The sequence below is a fragment of the Nomascus leucogenys genome, chromosome 14 (genome assembly GCF_006542625.1).
Source record: "Nomascus leucogenys isolate Asia chromosome 14, Asia_NLE_v1, whole genome shotgun sequence".
Lineage (NCBI taxonomy): Eukaryota > Metazoa > Chordata > Mammalia > Primates > Hylobatidae > Nomascus > Nomascus leucogenys.
The window spans coordinates 7,757,984-7,778,031 of NC_044394.1; the positions used below are offsets into that span (position 1 = coordinate 7,757,984).

Here is a 20,048-nt window from a genome sequence, read left to right on the forward strand (position 1 = left end):
TCTGTTATTGAGTCTATTCAAGCTTTTTTAAAATTTCAGTTAGTGTATTTTCAGTTCTGTAATTTTGATTTGTTTCTTTTTTATAATTTCTACTTCTTTGCTATGATATTGTATTTGTTTCAGGAGAATCTAATTGATTATTGAAGCATTTTTATAATGGCTGCTTTTAAAATTTTTATCAGATAATTATAGCATCTGATTCGTGTCATCCTTGGCATCAGTTGCTTGTTTTTTTACTCAAAACGTGGCATTTCTGGCTCTTGGTATTATGAGTGATTTTCAGTTGTATCTTAGACATTTTGGTTGCTATATTAGGAGACCCTTGATCCTATTTAAATTTTTTATTGTAGGCCGGGTGCAGTGGCTCACGCCTGTAATTCTAGCACTTTGGGAGGCCAAGGCAGGTGGATCACCTGAAGTCGGGAGTTCAAGACCAGCTTGGCTAACATGGTGAAACCCCGTCTCTACTAAAAATACAAAAACTAGCCGGACTTGGTGGCATGCACCTGTGGTGTCAGCTACTTGGGGGTGCTGAGGCAAGAGGAACACTTAAACCAGGGAGGTCAGGGTGACAGTGAGCCAAGATGGCACCACTGCATTCCAGCCTGGGTGACAAAGTGAGACCCTGTCAAAAAAAGAAAAAAAAAAGCACTTCTATTTTAGCACATAGTTACCTTGTTTAGGTTTAGCATGTAGGTTCTGGACTACTTTTGTGGGCTTTAGGTCCGCCAAAGCTTAGTTTCCTGAGCCTTGCAATGCTATTCTGGTCTACTTCACTCTTCTGGTGTTTGGGGGCTTCCCACTCAATCCCTGCTGGTGCTGTCTGCAAGGCAGGAAAGTACTTCCCTGGCTGCCTGCTGTTGCTGAGCAACCTTCTAGAGGAACAGGAATCACTGCACCTGAGCTCCTTATGGCACTGGGTTAAGAGCAGAGAGACACAGGGCTTCACTGTGAAAGCTAGATAGAAATGTGGAAAATGTGAAGCGAAAAAGCAGAATGCACAGGATGCATTCTGTAGGATTATAACTATGTAAAAGTCAGTAACATATGGACAAAGACTACAAGAATAAAAACTAATATAATTATTAGGTTATGTGGAGGCATTTTTCTTTTCTGAAAATTTTTTATTTGTGTTAGTTCATTGAGTTTTTATGTAAAAGAAAACCAGAAACCAGTGTTTCCATTCTTCTGTATTTCTTTCAGGACTGGAGATTGGATGAACTTTCCTCAGTTGCCCCTGAATCATTCCTGTGGTTTATCATTCCTCTTGCCCTGACATTGTTACATTAAAGTGACACACAAAGACTGTCACTTTAGCATCAAGGTCACAAACTTAGCACAAAGATGACAAAGACAGTACGTTTCATATGCCAAGTTCAAATGACTGATTAGTAGAGCCTACGTGGAGACAAATTGTAAGAGATCAGCAGAAAAAAACATGATTTATTAGCAATGTCTGCTATGGTCATAGGAATGGGAACTGGGCACACATGCTATCCATTTGTCATCCTTGGTTTTCAACAGCTCATCACTCTTGGCTGCAGCTCTTTCACAGCCTCCCTCTGCAGAGGTTTAAACCTTCTTACATCCTTTCCTCTTGATTTTATTCTCCCTCCAGATTATCACCTTTAGGGACTACCTACCCACTTTGCTAGGTGACCACATGCAGAAGTGGATACCCCCATATCAAGGCTACAATGAATCTGTGGATCCCAGAATTTCCAATGTCTTCACCTTCGCCTTCCGCTTTGGCCACTTGGAGGTCCCCTCTAGTATGTTCCGCCTGGATGAGAATTATCAGCCATGGGGGCCAGAACCAGAACTCCCCCTCCACACCCTCTTCTTCAACACTTGGAGGATGGTCAAAGATGGTATGCCCTTTCAGGGAAGTGCTGTCACCTGGGTCTCCCACTCTGCAGCCTGTCGTAGGGAAACCTGGGTTGGAAGTCAGATTCCAAGCACTTTTACATGACCTTGGGCAAGTGAATTCACCTCACTGAGCCTCAGTTTCCTCATTTATAAAATGGGGACAATAATAGTACCCATCTCACGAGGCTATCCAAAACATTAAGTGAGATATACATGTGGAGCACCCTACAATGGTTCCTGACACACAGGAGGTGATCAGTAAGTATCAGTTATTCTTTCTTTCCTCTTGGCTTCTAAGATGACTGGGATTTCCCTACCTCCTTTCCCTGCCCTAGGCTTCTCTGACTCCTACAGGGTTTGATAAATAAATTGCTCTTTTCTGATCTCCTCTAGAATTTTTCGCTTCATAGAGGTGCCAGATGTTGGACCCAACGTTCCTTTATCCCTAGGCTATGTTGTGTTGAAATTCGCTTTCCTTAAAGCCTAGCGAGTCAAGGACATTTTCCTGAGATTTATGCAACCTCTTTCCATTATGCAACGTTCCTCAGCAGAACATATGGAAGAAAAAGCTGACTCCATGAACTAGAGCTTTAAAAATACCTCTTTTTTTGAGACAGGGTCCCACTCTGTCACTCAGGCTGGAGTGCAATGGCGCAATCTCGGCTCACTGCGGCCTTGACCTCCTGGGCTCACGTAATCCTCCTACCTCAGCCTCCCTTGTAGCTGGGACTACAAGGCACACACCGCCATACCCGGCTAATTTTTTTGCCTTTTTTTCAGAGGCGGGGTTTTGCCATGTTGTCCAGGCTGGTCCCAAACTTCTGGGCCCAAGCAGTCTTCCCACCTTGGCTTCCCAAAGTGTTAGGATTACAGGCATGAGCCACTATGCATGGCCAAAAAATATCTCAATGTTTATATTCATGCCATCATCCCACGACTGCCCCTTTTTGCCCACCCCCAGAGCGGACAATCTGGATGCCCCTGTCTCCCTGAGCACACCCTTCAGGCTGCACTGTGCTCTTCTCTCCCTCCTTCAGCCTGGGATGTCCAGCTGACCCACATTCAACCAAGAGAAAATGGCTGGTGGAGGCAGAGGCAAGCCATGGATGATGTTCCCACTCTTCCCCCATCCTAAGCATGGCTTCTGGGTCTCCCTTGGCAGGTGGAATTGATCCTCTGGTGCGGGGCCTGCTGGCCAAGCAATCCAAGCTGATGAAACAGAATAAAATGATGACTGGAGAGCTGCGCAACAAGCTTTTCCAGCCAACTCACAGGATCCATGGCTTTGACCTGGCTGCCATCAACATACAGCGTTGCCGGGACCATGGGCAACCTGGTGAGTGGGTCTGAAGTCTGGCCTGCACTGGGGAAATTTTAGCTAACTTTCTAGGGCTCCTGGAGACTCTCTTCTATAACCCTGAGGATCTGATCATCTGATCAGTTCTGAAACAAAAGACAGGCCAGTTTTTTTTGTTTGAGGTTTTTTTTTTAAACAGGGTCTTGCTCTGTTGCCTAGGCTAGAGTACAGTGGTGTGATCACAGCTCACAGCAGCCTCAAACTCCTAGCTTCAAGTAATCCTCCTGCTTAAGCCTACCATGTAGGTGGGACTACAGGTGTGCCATATGCCTAGCTTTTTTTTTTTTTAAAATATAGACATAGTCTTGCTATGCTGCCCAGGCTGGTCTCGAACTCCTGGCCTCAAGCAATCTCCCACCTTGGCCTCCCAAAGCACTGGCATTACAGGTGCAAGCCACCATGTCCAGCCCCAGGCCATTTTTAAAACCACTTTGTTCATCTATGAAACAGAATGTCCCATTTCCCCTAACACAGAGAAAAGAGCATATATCTGGTACTATCTTGGCATTCCTTAAATGAAAAAGAGGTCACCAACTAACTTTAAAAACAGTTTAAAAGCCCTGAAAACATTAAGAAAACAATAGAGAGAAACCAATGACTGTTGGATCTTTCTTTTGCCCCGATGAAAGGCAATTTAATTAAGAACCAGACTGCCTGAGTTCAAATCCCACCTATGCCATTTACTAGTTATAAGACTTTGGGCAAATTACTTAACATTTCTATTCTTCAGTTACCTATTTGCACAGTGCTTAGAATAGTGCCTGGACTCATAGTACGTACCACATAACTTTCATGATTGCTTAGTGGTTACATAGGACTTAACCAACTAGCCCCCTTAAGATTGAAGTGCAGATAAAAAACAATGGATTCTCTCCTTCCCCATCCCAAAGGCTGTAAGCCCAGACTTTCTAGGGCTGATAGAGCTGGAGTGGACATGGCCCCAAAGGGGGCTGTGAACAGGAAGTCCCCGGGATAAGACAGCTTCAGTCTCTCCACCCTAGGGTACAATTCCTGGAGAGCCTTCTGTGACCTCTCACAGCCGCAGACACTAGAGGAGTTGAACACAGTGCTGAAGAACAAGATGCTGGCCAAGAAGTTACTGGGTCTCTACGGGACCCCTGACAACATTGACATTTGGATAGGGGCCATTGCTGAGCCGCTGGTGGAAAGGGGTCGGGTGGGGCCTCTCCTGGCCTGCCTCTTGGGCAAGCAGTTCCAGCAGATCCGTGATGGAGACAGGCAAGTGCGTCCTCAGCCAGGGAGGGAAGGGCAGGGCCCTTCTCCAAGAGGGGTGTCCCAACGTCCTGCATGAGCGCTGACTCTGGATCTCAGTGTGAGTAGGGCTTTTCATGGTCCCTGTGACCCTTTCTTTCCCCTGTAACAGAGGGGGGAGGGGCCAGCGGCCAGACTGTGGAGTGACTCTACTTCTGTCTCTGCAGGTTCTGGTGGGAAAACCCTGGGGTCTTCACGAAGGAGCAGAAGGACTCTCTACGGAAAATGTCCTTCTCACGCCTTGTCTGTGACAACACCCGCATCACCAAGGTCCCGCGGGACCCATTCCGGGCCAAGAGCTACCCCTATGATTTCGTGGATTGCTCAGCCATCGACAAGCTGGACCTGTCACCCTGGGCCTCAGTGAAGAATTAGGGGCCCGCGCTGCACAGGAAAGTTCCCTTTGGTCCACAGGGCCATTTCAAGCAAGTTCAATGACCTGGTCCCTTAGAGCTCCATACCGCAGTCCCAACACTTCTTTGCAGCTGGGCCTTTCTACACCCCTGGGTGAACAGCTTGCTCGGGCCCCAGGGTGGCTGCCTCGGCCCTCCCAGCTCTTACACTCGGCTCCTGTGGCTTCTCCTTTCTGTCAAGACTTAGCCCCTCTGAGATGCCCTTCTGCTCCAGCTTGCTGGATGTTACCTGCCTCTTCCCTCCACAAGTTTTGGCCCTTAACTTTATCTTTCTCCAGTCCTCTCCTAGATTGTAAGCTCCCTGGACCAGGACTTCAGCCTGCCTCCGAGGGTCCCCTGTGGCACCTAGCATGGTGCACAGCACATTAGAAGTGCTCAAAAACACCTGATGACTGACTAAAGATGCTAGCCGTGACACTGTTCCCTCCAAAAGCAGACCTTGGAATCACTGCCAAATAAGTAACTAGATGTTTACAGGCCATACATGTCTTACCACTGAGATGGCGCGTGCATGGGTCTTGAGGTGAGAGGGGATGGTTTGGTGGGATTTCCAAGAGTTCTCAAAGAAAGGGGAGGGGCAGCGGGCTCCTGGGGAAAAGAAGCACTGGCCGTGGAGTAGCAAGAGAGAGGGCATTGGGGGGGATGGTAGGTGGTGGTGCCAAGGGATAAAACAGGAAGGAAAACCAAGCCTGGGTCCCCCACAGCTGAAGCTAATATCCCTTCCAGTGGCCCTTCTGAGAAATACCCTCTTCTAGAGTGGTCCTTAGATCCTGTGATGCCTCTGAAGGGGCACTTCCAGAACATTCCTTGAGCTTCTGCCCAGTACATATTCATATGTTCTTCTTTTAAATGACCCCCTGGGAAAGATTAGCCCAGCCAGGGCCTCCAGATCCCCCAACTGGTGGGGTGGGAGTGGGAGACACCCAGTCATCCTGTGGGAAGAGCCCAGGAGCCAGATGACCGCGGCAGCAGCCTGGCACTGCCACCCACTTCTTTAAGGCCTCAGACGAGTCGCTTCACTCCTCTGAGCAGCCCTCTCCTCATCATAGAAATGAGGACAAGCAGTATTTATGCTGCTGCTTACCATGGTGAGGTCCTAACATTACCAGGGGCCCCATGAGTATGGTAGACCCCACCATCCTACACCACTTCTGGCCGCCTCCCCATATTTGAAAAAGAAGGGGAGAGGGAGGGAGTCTGCCGGTCAGACTCAGGGTTCAAGCTCCAGGCAAGACAACTAGGGATATACACTCCATTCCCTCCCTCAGTGCTGGCCCTGTCCTCTGGGCCCAGACATCTGCTCTCGCTGCTCCAGGAGCCATGTGCAACATGAATGAGAAGGAGTCCACTTCTTGAGGGCTTCTGAACCCCTGTGCCAGGCTGCTGGGATGCAGGATGCAGAGGCCCCTCTCGTCGGGGAAGGGCCTTCCTCCTCACCAGGTCTCTGTACTTTCTCTCCTACCATACAGCATTTTGTCCCCTCCACTTCCTAGCCCCTGGCACAGGCCTGACATAGAGTGAACACACAGCAAACGTTTGCTAGAGCAATGAACAAACATGAGGGCTTGGTGACCACAGTTCCCTGCAGGGTGGCAGGGGCAGAAGGTGAGGAAGGAGGGTCTGCACTGCATGCCCTGGCCCCCAGGCTTCCAAGAGATGACTGCCCTCCACGTATGGATCTCAAAGGAAAACTCCCCAACACCCTCACCCTCAGTTCAGAAACACAGGGCCCTGAGCACAGACCACACTGGTTCAAGTTCAGAGCCCAGAGTAAGCCTCTGCAAAAGCGCCAGTTCCTCCTCAGACACAGACAGAGTGGAGGTCCCCGTCGGCGGTGCCTTTATTATCATAATCATTGGGAGCAAATAAATGGTACAGAAAGGGCAACAGGCCCAGTTCCTCTTCAGGAGGACTTCAGTGAATAAGCAAGAAATTGGGGTGAGGAAGAAAAAGGGGAGCCATGGCCTGAGCCTGGCTGGCTGGGCCCATAAGTCAACCACACAGCCCAGCTGCGGCTGGCTCATCCCTCCAAGGCACCACTGGTCCAGCTCTGCTAACCAGGACGCAGATGGCATCTTGGTATCTCTTTCTTGCCTCTATATGCTTCTCATGCCTAGTACAGTGCCTTGCATGTCGTAGGTGCTCAATAAATGAAGAACCAGAGGACACAAGTGGGCCCTCCAAGAAACCGTGACAGATGTAATTTACAAGGAAGAAAACTCTTGTTTAAGGAGGGTAATTTGCTCAAGGTCACATAGCTAGCAAGCCACAGAGCCAAGATTGGAACTCAGGCAGTCTAGTTCCTGAGCTGTGCTCCTCACCAGTCTGCTCTGCTGCCTTCCACATACTCAGTATTGTCATCAGCACAAACACACACTCACATAAATGGCACATACACATAACCCATGAAACACTCCCCATGTTCAGACAACACACACACATGAAATGCCAATTTATATACTTCGCACATACATGAGCACACAAATGAACGTCTAGTCACTCATTTTCTCAGCTGCACCCAGAACAGGGCTGGGCTCACCTAGGGCAAGGAGATCTCCGTGGTTCCAACTGGCCAGCCCAGATATACCCCTCACTGCTGCACCCCCTTACCTAGCCTCTAGGAGGCTTCCCTCCAGGAAGCCAGGTTCAATGCAGGAAGTGTACGGCAGTTGACAAAGTCCCGGGGATATGAGTTGGACATGAAGATGTTGTTCTTAGACACGGTGGTGATGCCTGTGTTGTCACAGATGATCCGGGGCAATGAGATCTGGGCCAGGGCCTGTCGCTGCTGCGTGCTGAACACACCCTCGTTCTCCCACCAAAACCTGCATAGGGAACACCCATGGACACTGTGCCCGAGGATATTCTGGGCCGGCAGGGCATCGACGGGCTTGTGCTGCTCCCTGGATATAACAAAGCCACAACAAATGCCACCTGGCAGCATAGGAGGGCCCCAGGCTCTTGGGCAGCCCAGGGGCTTTCACACAAGTGATGCTCCACTCATCGTGCAGAGTAAAGCACAGCTGCCCAGTGGCCTTTCCCTTACCCCTAGCCCGGCGGCCTCCAGGGCACCATGCTGCAGGGGGACCCGGGCCCACACACACTCCTGAAGTCCTGTGCCCTGGCCAGGAGCTGCATCCACAGGAGTGGAAGAGAATCTTGGGGGTGGTTTATAATTCGTCCACCCAGAGAGGGGCACCTTTGTCTAATTTTCCCAAAGGTGCGATACAGGCTAAGCAAGAACTAGACATGAAGACGTCAGGACCACGAGGAAATGACACTAAGGGGAGCTGTGGGAAAGCTGAGAGGGGACTGCCCACTGGTGACTGACGCCCACGTGGTTGCACAGTGAAACCCATGGGAAGAAGTAGCTAATGGTGGCATTTTTCTATCTTCCTCCCTTTACAACCAGGGGTCCAGGTCTCTCCTTGCTGCACCCCCAACAGGTTCAGGGCACGTTAGGGGCACTCTAGGGCATCTGGAGGATTCCTGGAACACACTGGAAAATCACTGACTCCCTCCAGTTGTTCAACTGATGGGAGGAAATTTGGGCTCCAAGAGAGTCAGGGATGGGCCCACAGCCACCCAGCGACCCGTGGCGCCTGCCCCTCCTCACCGATCACCATCCCGGAGCTTCCTGAACTGGGTACCGATGATGCAGGCGAGGAGTGGACCCACGCGGCCGTTACGCTCCAGAGGCTCGGACACGCCGCCCATCCATATATCGATGTTGTTGGGCGTGCCATACTGCTCCATCAGTTTCCTCGCCAATTGCAGGTTCCTCAGCACCGTGCCCAGCTCGCCCACCGTGTCAGGCTGCGGGAGCCCACAGAAGCGCCTCCAGGCATTGTATCCTGCATGGGGGAGGGGACAGGTGGCTATGGGCAGGTCCCTCTGCTTCCAGGTGGGGAGGTCACTGGAGACAGCAGGGAAGATTCACATACCTGCCAGCAGCTCAGAAAACCCACCTTCCCAACACAACCAAGGTCACAGAGGGAAGGAAGGACCTCACCTCAGGGAACCCTGAACCTTTGGCTTAGACCAAGGGGCACAACTGGGCCTCTCTGGGACCTTCTCTGTCTTTCTCTTACTCTCCTACCATAAGGCAAACCCTAAACTGCCACAGTTCCTGCTGGGTCCAAGAATAGGGACATCTCCTTGTCCCCCTCCAGAGCAGCCCAATGTGTCTGTCTCTGACCCATGAGAGGTGAAATGTATCTAGGAGCCTCAGCCACATGGGCTACCCCATATCATAGGCACAGGCTTTGGGGTTAGGTTAATCTGGCTTCAAATTCCAGCTTTCCCACTGACTTGGCTAGAGAACCTGGCCAGGTTCTGAATCTCATCAAGCCTCAGTTTCCTCATCAGTAAAATGAAGGCAACAATAATCTCTTCCCCCAGAGTTAACGTACAATGAAGCAAAATGGAATGATGACAGAGACAGATTTTCAGACTGTGGGTTATCATTATGATGATGATGCCCCTAATATGAGAATTACAGCATGCAAAGGAGGTTGAGAGGAGCTGGAAATTTATCAGGTGGGTCCGGGGAAAGGCAGGGGCCTGGCCTCAGACTACTTCCTGAGAGCAAAGTGCCTCTAATATGCTTTGGAGAGGGCAGGGGCCCTAGAGTGGGAAGGGGGGTGATGGGCTACCTGGGAGGCAGCTCAAGGGAGGGGAGCATCAGGGGAGACTCCTGCAGCCCCTCACCTGGGAGGCCGTGGTCCCTGCTGCGCTGCATGTTCAGGGCAGGCAGGTCCAGCCCAATCCTCATGACCTGCTCAAACAATCGCTCCCGGATCTCATCCACCGCAATTTGGTTCTGACGATTCAGCTTGGCAGGGGTGGCCATGAGGCCCCGGAGGATGGGGTCAATGCCACCTGGGGACCAGAGGAGCCAGGTCAGGGGAAGTATCTGGCTCAGTATCAGAGCTCAGATTGGAGTCAGGGACAAGTCCAGGTAGGGTCAGGAGGATTCGAGAAGAGGGCTGGGCACATGCAGTGCCTGGTGCCAAGGTGGTGGCCCCAGTGAGCAGGTCCTCACCAGTCACTACGTGACCCCAGGGGCATATAGGTCTCGGGAGATTATGCCATTCAGACTCGCAAGATTGGGATGCTCCCAGGCCATGGCTTCGTCACAACACATAGGAAGTAGCCATTTCCCTCTGAGGGCCATCCCCACCCCACTGTTTATTATCAGATATGGAAGCAGAGCCAGAGGAACTGAGGCTGGAGAGTCAGACCAGATCTCCAAGATGGGAGGAAAGCAGATTGCTCCCCACCCTAGCTCTCTAGAGCCAAGGTGACCCCTACCCCGCCTTTAGCTGTCAGCCCACTCGCTCCTGGCCTAGCTCCTGCTTACCTTCCAGCACGACCCTCCAGGAGGCAAAAAAGACCCTGCTGAGGGGGACACGGGGGTTGGGTTCCATGGGCTGGTACCGATTGTCCAGGCGGAACATGAAGGGTTGGATGAGGGTGTGGCCGTAGCGGAAGGCATTGGTGAAGACGTTGGCGATGCGCGGGTCCACTGAGTCATTGTAGGAACGGTACGTGGGCAGGTACTTCCTCATGGCCGCTGGCCCCAGCACCAGGGGCAGGTAGTCCCGGTAAGTGATGATCTAAAGACAAGTCATTTGGAATGGCCTCTCCACCCACTCCTCCACAGCAAATGCCACCTGGCAGGCAGCACAGGAGGGCCAGAGTCTCTGCCTGCTCTTGGCTTGGGGGACCCCTCCCATCCCTCTATGGTCAGGGAATAGCCTCCTACAATACCGGACCTGGGCCTAACAGAGTGGCACTGAGAGGCATAAATAGAGTTCTACTGCTTGCTGGCTGGGTGACCTTGGACCAGTTATTAACCTCTCTGAGCCTGAGTTCCTCAAATGTACATTAAGGATAATTATATTGCCCTCTGCCTTACAGGACTAAATAGCAAATCACTTTTTTAGTCATTGTGATAACTTCCTTGTCCTCAAGTTATCAATGTCTCATTTCTGCAACTATCTTATAAAGTCCTTGAGAGCAAGGGAAATTGAAGTTGCTGAAATACTTCACAGTGCCCACCAAGTGCCTGCCCACAGTAGGGCTCAGTTTAGGTTTGTGGAAAGCAGAGAAGCAGGAAGGAATGAAGAGCCATTCTGGCATGATTTTCCCTGTGAAAAGTGAAGACATGGAACAGTCTCACTCTACATTCTAGATTCTAGAAGTTATTTTGGAGTGTAAATAAATTTCACTTGAGTTCTTAGTGCAAATCACAAACTCACCCTTGACACCGAAAACTCTCTCCTCCAGAATCTAGGAGTGTGTGTGTGTGTGTGTGTGTGTGTGTGTGTGTGTGTGTCTGCGTCTGCCTCTGAGGGAGAGGGTGGGGGCAATGAAGCACCAGATGTTGAGAGACAGAACCAGGAACATTGCCCCAGGAGTAAATGAGGCTAAGGACATTGGGTGGATTATGACAGAGCCAAAAGGAAGAGGTGAGTGGGCCGAACACAGTGACTCGTGCCTGTAATCCCAGGGATTTGGGAGGTCGAGGAGGGTGGATCACTTGAGCCCAGGAGTTTGAGACCACACTGGGTAACATGGCGAAACCCCATCTCTACAAAAAATACAAAAATTAGCCCAGCGTGGTGGCCTGTGCTTGAAATCCCAGCTACTCAGAAGGCTGAGATGGGAGAATGGCTTGAGCCTGAAAGGTGGAGGTTGCAGTGAGCCAAGATCGCACCACTGCACTCCAGCCTGGGCAACTGTATCAAAAAATAAAAATAAAATAATAATAATATTTTTTAAATTTTATTTTATTTATTTATTTATTTTGAGATGGAGTCTTGCTCTGTCACCCAGGCTGGAGTGCAGTGGTGCCACCTCAGCTCACTGCAATCTCTGCCTCCCGGGTTCACGCCGTTCTCCTGCCTCGGCCTCCCAAGTAGCTGGGACTACAGGTGCCCGCCACCACGCCTGACTAATTTTTGTATTTTTAGTAGAGATGAGGTTTCACCATGTTAGCCAGCATGGTCTCAATCTCCTGACCTTATGATCCACCCGCCTCAGCCTCCCAAAGTGCTGGGATTACAGGCATGAGCCACCGCGCCCAGCCCTATAATTCTTTTAATTTTAAAAAGAAGAGGTGAGTGGGTAAAGGAGCTAAGAGCGACAGTGAGATGGAGGGAAGAAGAATTTACTGAACAGCTACTCAGGCACTAAACCAAACATTCAACCCTCCCAACACCAATAACAGACCCACAGGAAAGAAGACTGCAGGGAGCAAACCAGCGAAGAAGGAGAGGGAAGGGAAGGAGGCTTTGTCAAGCACTTACTGTCTGAAAGATGTTTTCGTATATGTATTATAATCCTTACAGCCTTATGGATGAAGAAGGCAAGGCTCAGGAGGGTTAGGAACTTGCCCAAGGTCACACAGCTAGGATGTTGCAGGGGCACATCTGGATCCCGTGTGCCGGCTGCTCAAGACTGCCTACCTGGACCATGGCCCCCACGATCTTCCGGGCTTCCTGGTAGAGCCTCTCCCCATCCCACCTAGGGTTCAGTCTCTTGAGCTCCGTAGCCAGCCGGTTGTGCTCCCGAAGTAAGAGGGTGTGCATGGAGGTGAGCTCGGGCATCTCACTGGAACGGGTGTCCCCTTGGGGAGGCAAAAACACTGTCATTCTTAAGGCCTCCATCCCAGAAAAGGTTTGCTCCACTGAAACCCCCTCCCCAGCCAAGGCCTGAAATGCCTCCTACTCATCCCTCCTCCCCATCCATCTTTTCAAACCATCCCCAATTTACACTCCTCTAGGAGGCCTGCCCTGATGCCCCAGTCCACAATAATAGCTTCTGCCTCAGCTCAGGGCCGCTGCTGGTTGGGGATGCTCATTCAATAGGTATCACTTCCAACACATGACATGCCACTTTCCTGTACCTGAAACTGGGAGCTCCTTGAGCACAGGACCGAGGCTTGTGCCTTTTTATATTTTACCCTCCCTCCTACCACACATATGGATACATGGGGCTTAACAGAGTGCCTGGTGCAAAGTATGAGACTTATGAACACTGCTTGGTTCATTGATTCTCTTGATTCCAAGGAGTGTCTGGGAAGAAGCATGCATGTCAGCACAGCCTACATCCATGCCCATGTCTGATGCAGCTAATGATCACAGCACTCTTTCCTGCTAAAATTGGATGCAACCTCGGAATCCTTCTCAACACAGGACTCCAGAAAGCCACCACCGTTTGAATAGAGTTGTCAGCCCTGCCCTTTACTACATGCCAATCGTGCAGCCTGCCCCAGGGCAGGGGGTTAGGACATGAGATGTGTGGAGTCCACACCTGAGACTGTTCAAGAAAACTAAGCAGATTCCCCCTGGTTCCCCTAGGTCTCCCACAACCCTTCTCTGCAGGGGCCAGAGGGCTAGGGTCAGGACACTAGGGTCAGTCCCTGCCAGCTCTAGAAGCTGGTGGAAAGGAAATTCTCTGAGAGCAGCATCTCCATGGGGATGAGGTCATAATGACCCAGGCTTGGGACATGGGGCTCATCAAAGCTAGGCTGGGGGCAGCTGAGTCTGGCTAAGGAGGGCTGCCCTTGCCTAACTAGCCCAGAAGAGGTCGGGCATCTCTTGCAGAAAGTCCAACCTGGATCCTCCTCCCAGGGTCCCAGCCAGGGAGAGACCAGCAGGAACCACCAGGAGGAGACAGAGGGAGGCCAGAGGAAAGGGCCTGAGGTCCACTATTGGGTTTACATTTAAAAACACTGGAAAATGGCTGGGTGTGGTAGCTCACACCTGTAATCCCAGCACTTTGGGAGGCTAAGGTGGGCAGATCACAAGGTCAGGAGTTTGAGACCAGCCTGGCCAACATGGTAAAACACCATCTCTACTAAAAATACAAAAAATTAGCCAAGCATGGTGGCAGGCGCCTGTAGTCCCTGCTACTCAGGAGGCTGAGGCAGAAGAATCGCTTAAACCCAGGAGGCAGAAGTTTCAGTGAGCCGAGACTGTGCCACTGTACTCCAGCCTGGGTGACAGAGTGAGATTCCGTCTTAGAAAAAAAAAAAAAAAACACTGGAAAATGTCTGGTCATGGCTGCCATCACTGCCCCAATTGTGTCTCCAAAACTGCCAATTGTTTACATTTAAAATCCCATCATCTCTTATTATGGGCAATTAAGATGCGCAGGAGGGGATATTTTGGAGCAGTGTGGTCCAACTCAACCTTCCGAGATGATGAAAATATTTTACATCTGTGCCACCCAATAGGGGGAGCCACTAGACTGTAAGGCAATTGAGCATTTGAAATGTGGTTAGCACTGCTGAGAAACTGGGTTTATTTAATTTAAAATAACTAAAATTAAAATAGCCACATGCAGCTAGAGGCTACCACATTGGATAGTGTCGCTCTAGAGGGTGAGGGCACCACAGCGCTCTCTGTCCTTTAGTTCCCCGCCCCTGAGGGATTCGACTCTCCTCTCTTCCAGAGTCCAGAAGGGAAAAGAGGAACAGAGAAAGCAATGGACTGACGGACAGAGGCTCCTTGGCCATGTCTGGGTCACCATCTTAGGGCTGGAGAGGTTGTTTGCTTTTCTGCTTTTCTGGCTCCATCTGACTTGTTACCAAGGCAACTGGATTAATATCATGAAGTTGATAGTAATGGCTGGTGAGGACAGTCTAAGTACAAACCGACAAGCTGCTCACAAACAGACTCACTGTGGCTCCAACAAGAAACACCTCCTATGCCACCCCCTGGTCCCCACCCCAAAGCTGACCTGCCAGGAAGCAGGGGATGCGCGCTGAGCGGTTGGTGAGGAGACAGGGGTCATCGTGCAGGTTGTCGAAGGGCAGCAGGGCCCGCCCGTTGTCTTGGAAGCGCTGGTTGACGGCCAGCAGCCCCAGCTGGTTGGACATGTTGCGCAGGTTCCTGGCCAGGGGCTCCTCGCTGCCGTACACCATGCTGGCGTCCACGAAGGAGGTGAGCGCGTTGATCTGGTTGCGGATGGTGATGTTGCTCCCGGGGCAGGCCGGGCAGGAGCGGAAGAACGGGATGCAGTCGGCTTGGTTCTTGATGCGGGGGTCGTTGGGCGGGATCTGAGGCACAGAGAGAGGCTAGACTGGCTCACCGAGGGCGGGGAAGGTGCCCAGGCAGAACTGGCTCTCCCCCTGCCCTCAGGACCTCTGGTACCCTCAACCTGCAGAGAGGCGTCTGGAGGCCTGAACGGGATCGCTGCCTGGGGCGCCATCAGCAGCAGCCTCTGAGGTGCAGGGTTAATGAGCAGAACACTGAACTGGGAACCTGGAAAACCCCTGGGTCTGGGCACTGCCAGGCCTCGGACCCCTCCTCACTAAAGCGTCGCCTGTCTCTCTCCCCTTCTCTCTTCTGTGCCTGCTTTCCCTCTGGCCCTGACATTCTCCTGTCGGTCTCTCCCTCTCTCAGGCGCTCTCTCCTTTCTCTCCTCCTCCTTCCCTACTCAGCAGTGCCTCGACCACCCTGCCCACTCCCAGCCCTGTCCCACGGCACCCACCAGACCCCCAGGCTCTCTCTTTCTGTGTGATGGGGGTTGGGGCTGCCCCCTCAGTGGGGAGGGAACAGGACTGAGCATGGAGGCTTGGGGGGCACTGGAAACGTCTCCTCCCAGAACCCTCTCCCAACCTAACAAAGAGCCAGTGATTCCACCAACAGGACTCCTGTCAGCCAAAGAGGAACAACCCTCTCTCCCTTGGCCTGCGAGAGGCAGTGAGCAAATGGACGGCCCTGGCTGCCAGCTGGCTGAGCCCAGGCGCAGGAAGGAGACAGGTCATAGCTGAGCAGCCAGTACCTCTGGACACAAGGGAGGCAGGGCCAGCCTTCCTCAGCGGCTGGGAAAGGAAACCTGGGCACAGAAGGGAGATGGCCCCTTCCAGAAACAATCTCCCCTCTCCCCACCCAGGCAGTGGGCGGGAAGCAGGGCCACCTTGAGCGGGAAGCAGGGCGGCTGCTGCACGCAGCTGGTCTCGCAGTTGACGCCAGTGACGAAGGAGGCCCGGGCGGCCGGCTCAGGGGTGAAGTCGAGGTCGTGGTCCAACAGCTGGCCCCACTGCATGAACATGAGCGAGCGCTCCTGGTCTGGAGTCAGCTGATCCGTGGGGAAGCGCACGATCTCGTTGGAGACCGCGCGAGCCTGCGGGACACGGAGGTCAGCTGGCGCCTGGGTCCGGGCACCGCGTGGCCAGGCCTCGACCCCTCTGCCCGCCGGCGCTCACCAGAGCCACCGGGAAGCCGTTGCGCTTGACCCCGGGCGTCCAGCCGTAGGGAAGCGAGAAGCCGTCCTCATACTCTGCCGGCAGCCAGCGCACAAAGGCACGGTTGGAGGCCCCCAGCGTGGGGCTGCGTCTGCAAGGGGAGAACAGGGCGCTGATACTGGGAGGCTTGTGGCGCCCGGGACGCCTCTCTGAGCCCGGTTCCTGCAGCCACCCCCCGCCAGCCGCACCTGTTGTTGCACATCCCGGTGATGGTGCGGTATTTGTCCTGCTCCGGGCAAGTCACCCCCACGTCCTGGTAGGCGCAGCCGCTTGACTTGGACAACACATTCAGCTGGGCGGGCGTCAGCACATCTGCCGGGGGAAAGAACAATGGGGGAGCTGAGCCGCTTCACTTCCTATCCCAGGCAACCTGAGGCTGAGGAGCCCTGGAGACCCCTGAGACTCCCTGGAAGAAGAAGTTGAGGGGATCACTGAGAGACGGCTGGGGTCCCTAGGAGGAGTCACCAGTGGAGCAGGGACCTGGCGTGGGATGGGCAACAGTACCAGTGACATTGAATGGCCCTCGCCACAGGGACCGCAGCTTCCTCTCCAGCAGGTCTAGAGCCACGTGCAGGTAGTCAGCAGCCCTTACCGCCGTCCTGGTGGCTGCCACCGGCTGCTTGAAGTAGGATAGGAGTTCCATGGGGCTGGCTGAGCCACTGCGAAGCCGCTGCTTGATGCTGCTTGGACAAAGGAGGAGTGAGGGCCAGAGAAGGGATGCAGACCCACCCAGCAGAGCCCCAGCCCAGGGGCAGACATGCAGGACCATGCAGGCAGGCCCACAGGTGGGAGGAAGGCTTCCTTTTATAAAAAGGATATGGATCTGGGTGTCCAGACAGAGGCAAGGCTTTGGGAAGGATGGCTTTTAAGCTGTTCTCCCATCCAGAGACACAGGGACAGACAGACAGAAAGGGAGTCCACATGGGTCCCCGTAGTCCCCCTCTCCCACCTTCAAGCTCCCTGCCACCTGCTCCTTCTCTGAAAGGCCTGGGATATCCTTGCCCAGAGCGGGACAGTGCCTCGTGCCCCACCTTTCCCGCCGCTCCTTGTAGGCCTTGTCCACCAGCTGCTTGGCCTCCTCCATGCAGCTCAGCACCAACGAGGTGTCCACTTCCCCCAGGACAGCTGCCCAGAGCAAGGATCACAAAGTCAGGAATGGGCCCCAACCCCCTATCAGGCCCCAGAGCTAGGAAGCCCTGCTCTGAGAAAAGGGGTCTCTGGAACACAGCCATCCCAACACACCATCTTCTCCCACCTTGGGAACTGTTACCTGGAGCAGCACCTTCAGAGGGCTGGGGCATGGCCAGAGTGGCCAGGAGCCCTGCTAAGGCCAGAAGCAGCTTCATCTCTGCAGTGAGACCCCCAGCCCAGCAAGGTCTTAAGTCCACCATGCATCTGAGAGAAGGGAAGAAGGGAACCCCCATGTCTCTTCTCCCGGGCTGCTCAATCCCCCTTTGTACCTCAGCCCCACCTCAGAGGGCCCTGTCTATGGATAAAGCCAGACCTCCTTGAGGGAGGGGCTCACTGCACCCTTATCCCCTTGCCAGCTGCTGTCATCCAGCCTCCAAGGACCCCACCTCCACAGCTCACCTGATACTGTCAGCTCCTCTTAGCTCAATCTGTGCTTTTATGTCCTCTAAGCTGGGGGCGGGGTGAGGCAGAGGAAGGTCTGGTCCTGGAGACTGAACTCTTTCTCCTCCCCCACTGGGGTTGGAAGGTACACACAGAGGGGCCCCTGAAATGGGGGGACGGGGCAGGAAAGGAGGGGCCAGCATTGTCCCCAGCCTTTTTTTTTTTTTTTTTTTTGAGATGTTATCTTGCTCTGTTGCCCAGGCTGATGTGCAATGGTTCAAGTGATTCTCCTGCCTCAACCTCCCAAGTAGCTGGGATTACAGGTGCTCGCCACCACGCCCTAGCCTCTAGCCACATCATCAATTATTTCCTTAGGCAAGAAGTAATTTTTGTATTTTTCCTTAGGCAAGAAGGTAACTTTTGTATTTTTAGTAGATACAGGGTTTCACCATGTTGGCCAGGCTGGTCTTGAACTCCTGACCTCAAGCGATCCACCCGCCTCAGCCTCCCAAAGTGCTGGGATTACAGGCATGAACCACTGGCCCCAGCCTGTCCCCACCCTTTGAATTTAGCACTTCCAGCCCAAGATTTCTCAGCTCACCATTGTGTGCCTATACCAGTGCTGTCCTCAGGGGATACACAACTAACCCCTCTGAAATTCTGGTTACACTGGTTATCCAGGGTTCCTTTGAAACGAGCAAAAGTCAGGAACTGGTAGCCCAAGGAATTTCAGGGAATAGAGTGCCCCCAGGGAAGACAGGAGGATGAAAGGGAGACCTGGAGTAAAGATGACCCAATTGGCCTCAGGTGGCCATCCCCCACTCCAACAGTAACCTGCATCCTACAGCCACCCGATGGGCAGCCTCTTGTTCTTGGTGGGGCTAAGGGGACAGGAAATCTGGCTGGAGACCGTTGGGCTTCACAGGAAGGAGGACCCTGGGGGCTGTAGGCGCAGGACCAAGATAAGTTCCTCTATCCCTCCTCACTCCCCTTTCTTCTTGGCTTCTAGTAGAGGGCTGTCTGCAAACTCCTCCTCCCCACCACCATCTGCTCCTGGATTTCAGGAACCAGGACAGAGCAGAGCTGGTTGTGGTCAGTGATCAGTTAGGTGATACAGCCCAGGGCCTCTCTGGGACAAGATCAGTGCAGTTGGGAGGGCTTGGGTTAATGATTCAGAATCATTCTGAAATAGAAGAGGATATTTGTTGCTTGAGAAAGCCCAGCAAAAGGGCCACCAATCTCAGCAGGAAAAGTACTACGACTTTTGACTGAATCAGTCTACCTCTCTAGGCCCTGGTCAGGCTGAGCTCGTGCCAACCATGCCTCCCATGTCCCATTTAGGTTCCCCCTCCTACCTTCAGCCACCTTCCTGCCACCCACTTTTTTTTTTTTTTTTTTTTTTTTTGAGATAGAGTCTCTCACTGTTGGTGGAGCTGGAGTACAGTGGTGCAATCTCGGCTCACTGCAACCTCTGCCTCCTGGGTTCAAGCAATTCTCCTGCCTCAGTCTCCCGAGTAGCTGGGATTACAGGCGCCCACCACCACACCCAGCTAATATTTTGTGTTTTTAGTAGAGATGGGGTTTCAACATGTTGGCCAGGCTGGTCTCAAACTCCTGACCTCCTCCTGATCCACCGGCTGTTGGGATTACACACGTGAGCCACCGCGCCCGGCCCACTCTTGTCTCCTATGCCCAGACCACCTCTCGGCCAAGGGACAAGGGAAAGCAACACCCAGAACATCTTCCCAGTGTGTCCAGGGATTCTGTCCCCTGCTGAGAAGGGGAACAAGCTTTTGCCCTGCCAGTGACTTGCTATGTGTGAAGTTGGTCAAGTGGCTCTTTGTGAATCAGGCTCTAGAATTTTAGAGGCTTTCGGAAATGATTTTTCAATCCTTTAAGTAATATAATTTTCATTGATGAAAAGTTTGAGAACACGAGTATGCAAAAATAAAAATAAATCAAAATTACTCATCATCAATTGAGATTGGGGGACTTTTTTCTTTCAAGGTTTATCATTGTCTTCACATAAATAAAGAGTAGGAAGGAAAATAATTGCCCATAATCCCACCACTCACCAATACCTCGTTTAAGAATTTGATATCCTATATGTAGACATAATAATATATCTTTTTAAATATTGATAAGAAGAACTTTAAATATTGTTTTACCGTCTACTTTCAGTACTTAACAATTCTAGTCTGGGCATCTCCCTGTGTCAATAAATATAGGTTTACTTCATTTTTATGTCTGTATAATATTTCATATAACTATTTTATATGATTTATTAACTAATTCTATCTCATTA

General features: G+C 52.1%; 2 protein-coding genes across 4 annotated transcripts in view; one reads left to right on the forward strand and one right to left on the reverse strand.

Moving 5' to 3' along the window:
- Window positions 1-5,462, forward strand: part of LPO (lactoperoxidase) — a 30,132-nt gene extending 24,670 nt beyond the window's left edge. Inside the window, exons 8-11 of one of the 3 annotated variants that reach the window (XM_003272304.2) lie at window positions 1,619-1,871; window positions 3,032-3,205; window positions 4,228-4,465; window positions 4,666-5,392. In XM_003272304.2, the coding sequence (XP_003272352.1) occupies window positions 1,619-1,871; window positions 3,032-3,205; window positions 4,228-4,465; window positions 4,666-4,873 (873 nt within the window). In that variant the 3' untranslated portion in view covers window positions 4,874-5,392. Of the gene's footprint in view, window positions 1-1,618; window positions 1,872-3,031; window positions 3,206-4,227; window positions 4,466-4,665 lie in introns of all 3 variants that reach the window. The other 2 variants (XM_030827154.1, XM_003272303.3) reach the window with 2 other exon arrangements.
- A 1,265-nt stretch (window positions 5,463-6,727) lies between these two features.
- MPO (myeloperoxidase) lies at window positions 6,728-17,772 on the reverse strand. Its single transcript, XM_003272305.4, has 12 exons — window positions 17,442-17,772; window positions 17,203-17,296; window positions 16,676-16,851; window positions 16,360-16,483; window positions 16,133-16,262; window positions 15,844-16,050; window positions 14,662-14,980; window positions 12,384-12,544; window positions 10,274-10,529; window positions 9,622-9,792; window positions 8,528-8,765; window positions 6,728-7,736 (listed from the first exon to the last, which is right to left on the reverse strand). Exons 1-12 carry the CDS (start codon window positions 17,593-17,595, stop codon window positions 7,529-7,531), a joined length of 2,238 nt encoding a protein of 745 aa, XP_003272353.2. The 5' UTR covers window positions 17,596-17,772; the 3' UTR covers window positions 6,728-7,528.
- Between the last annotated feature and the right edge of the window lie 2,276 nt (window positions 17,773-20,048).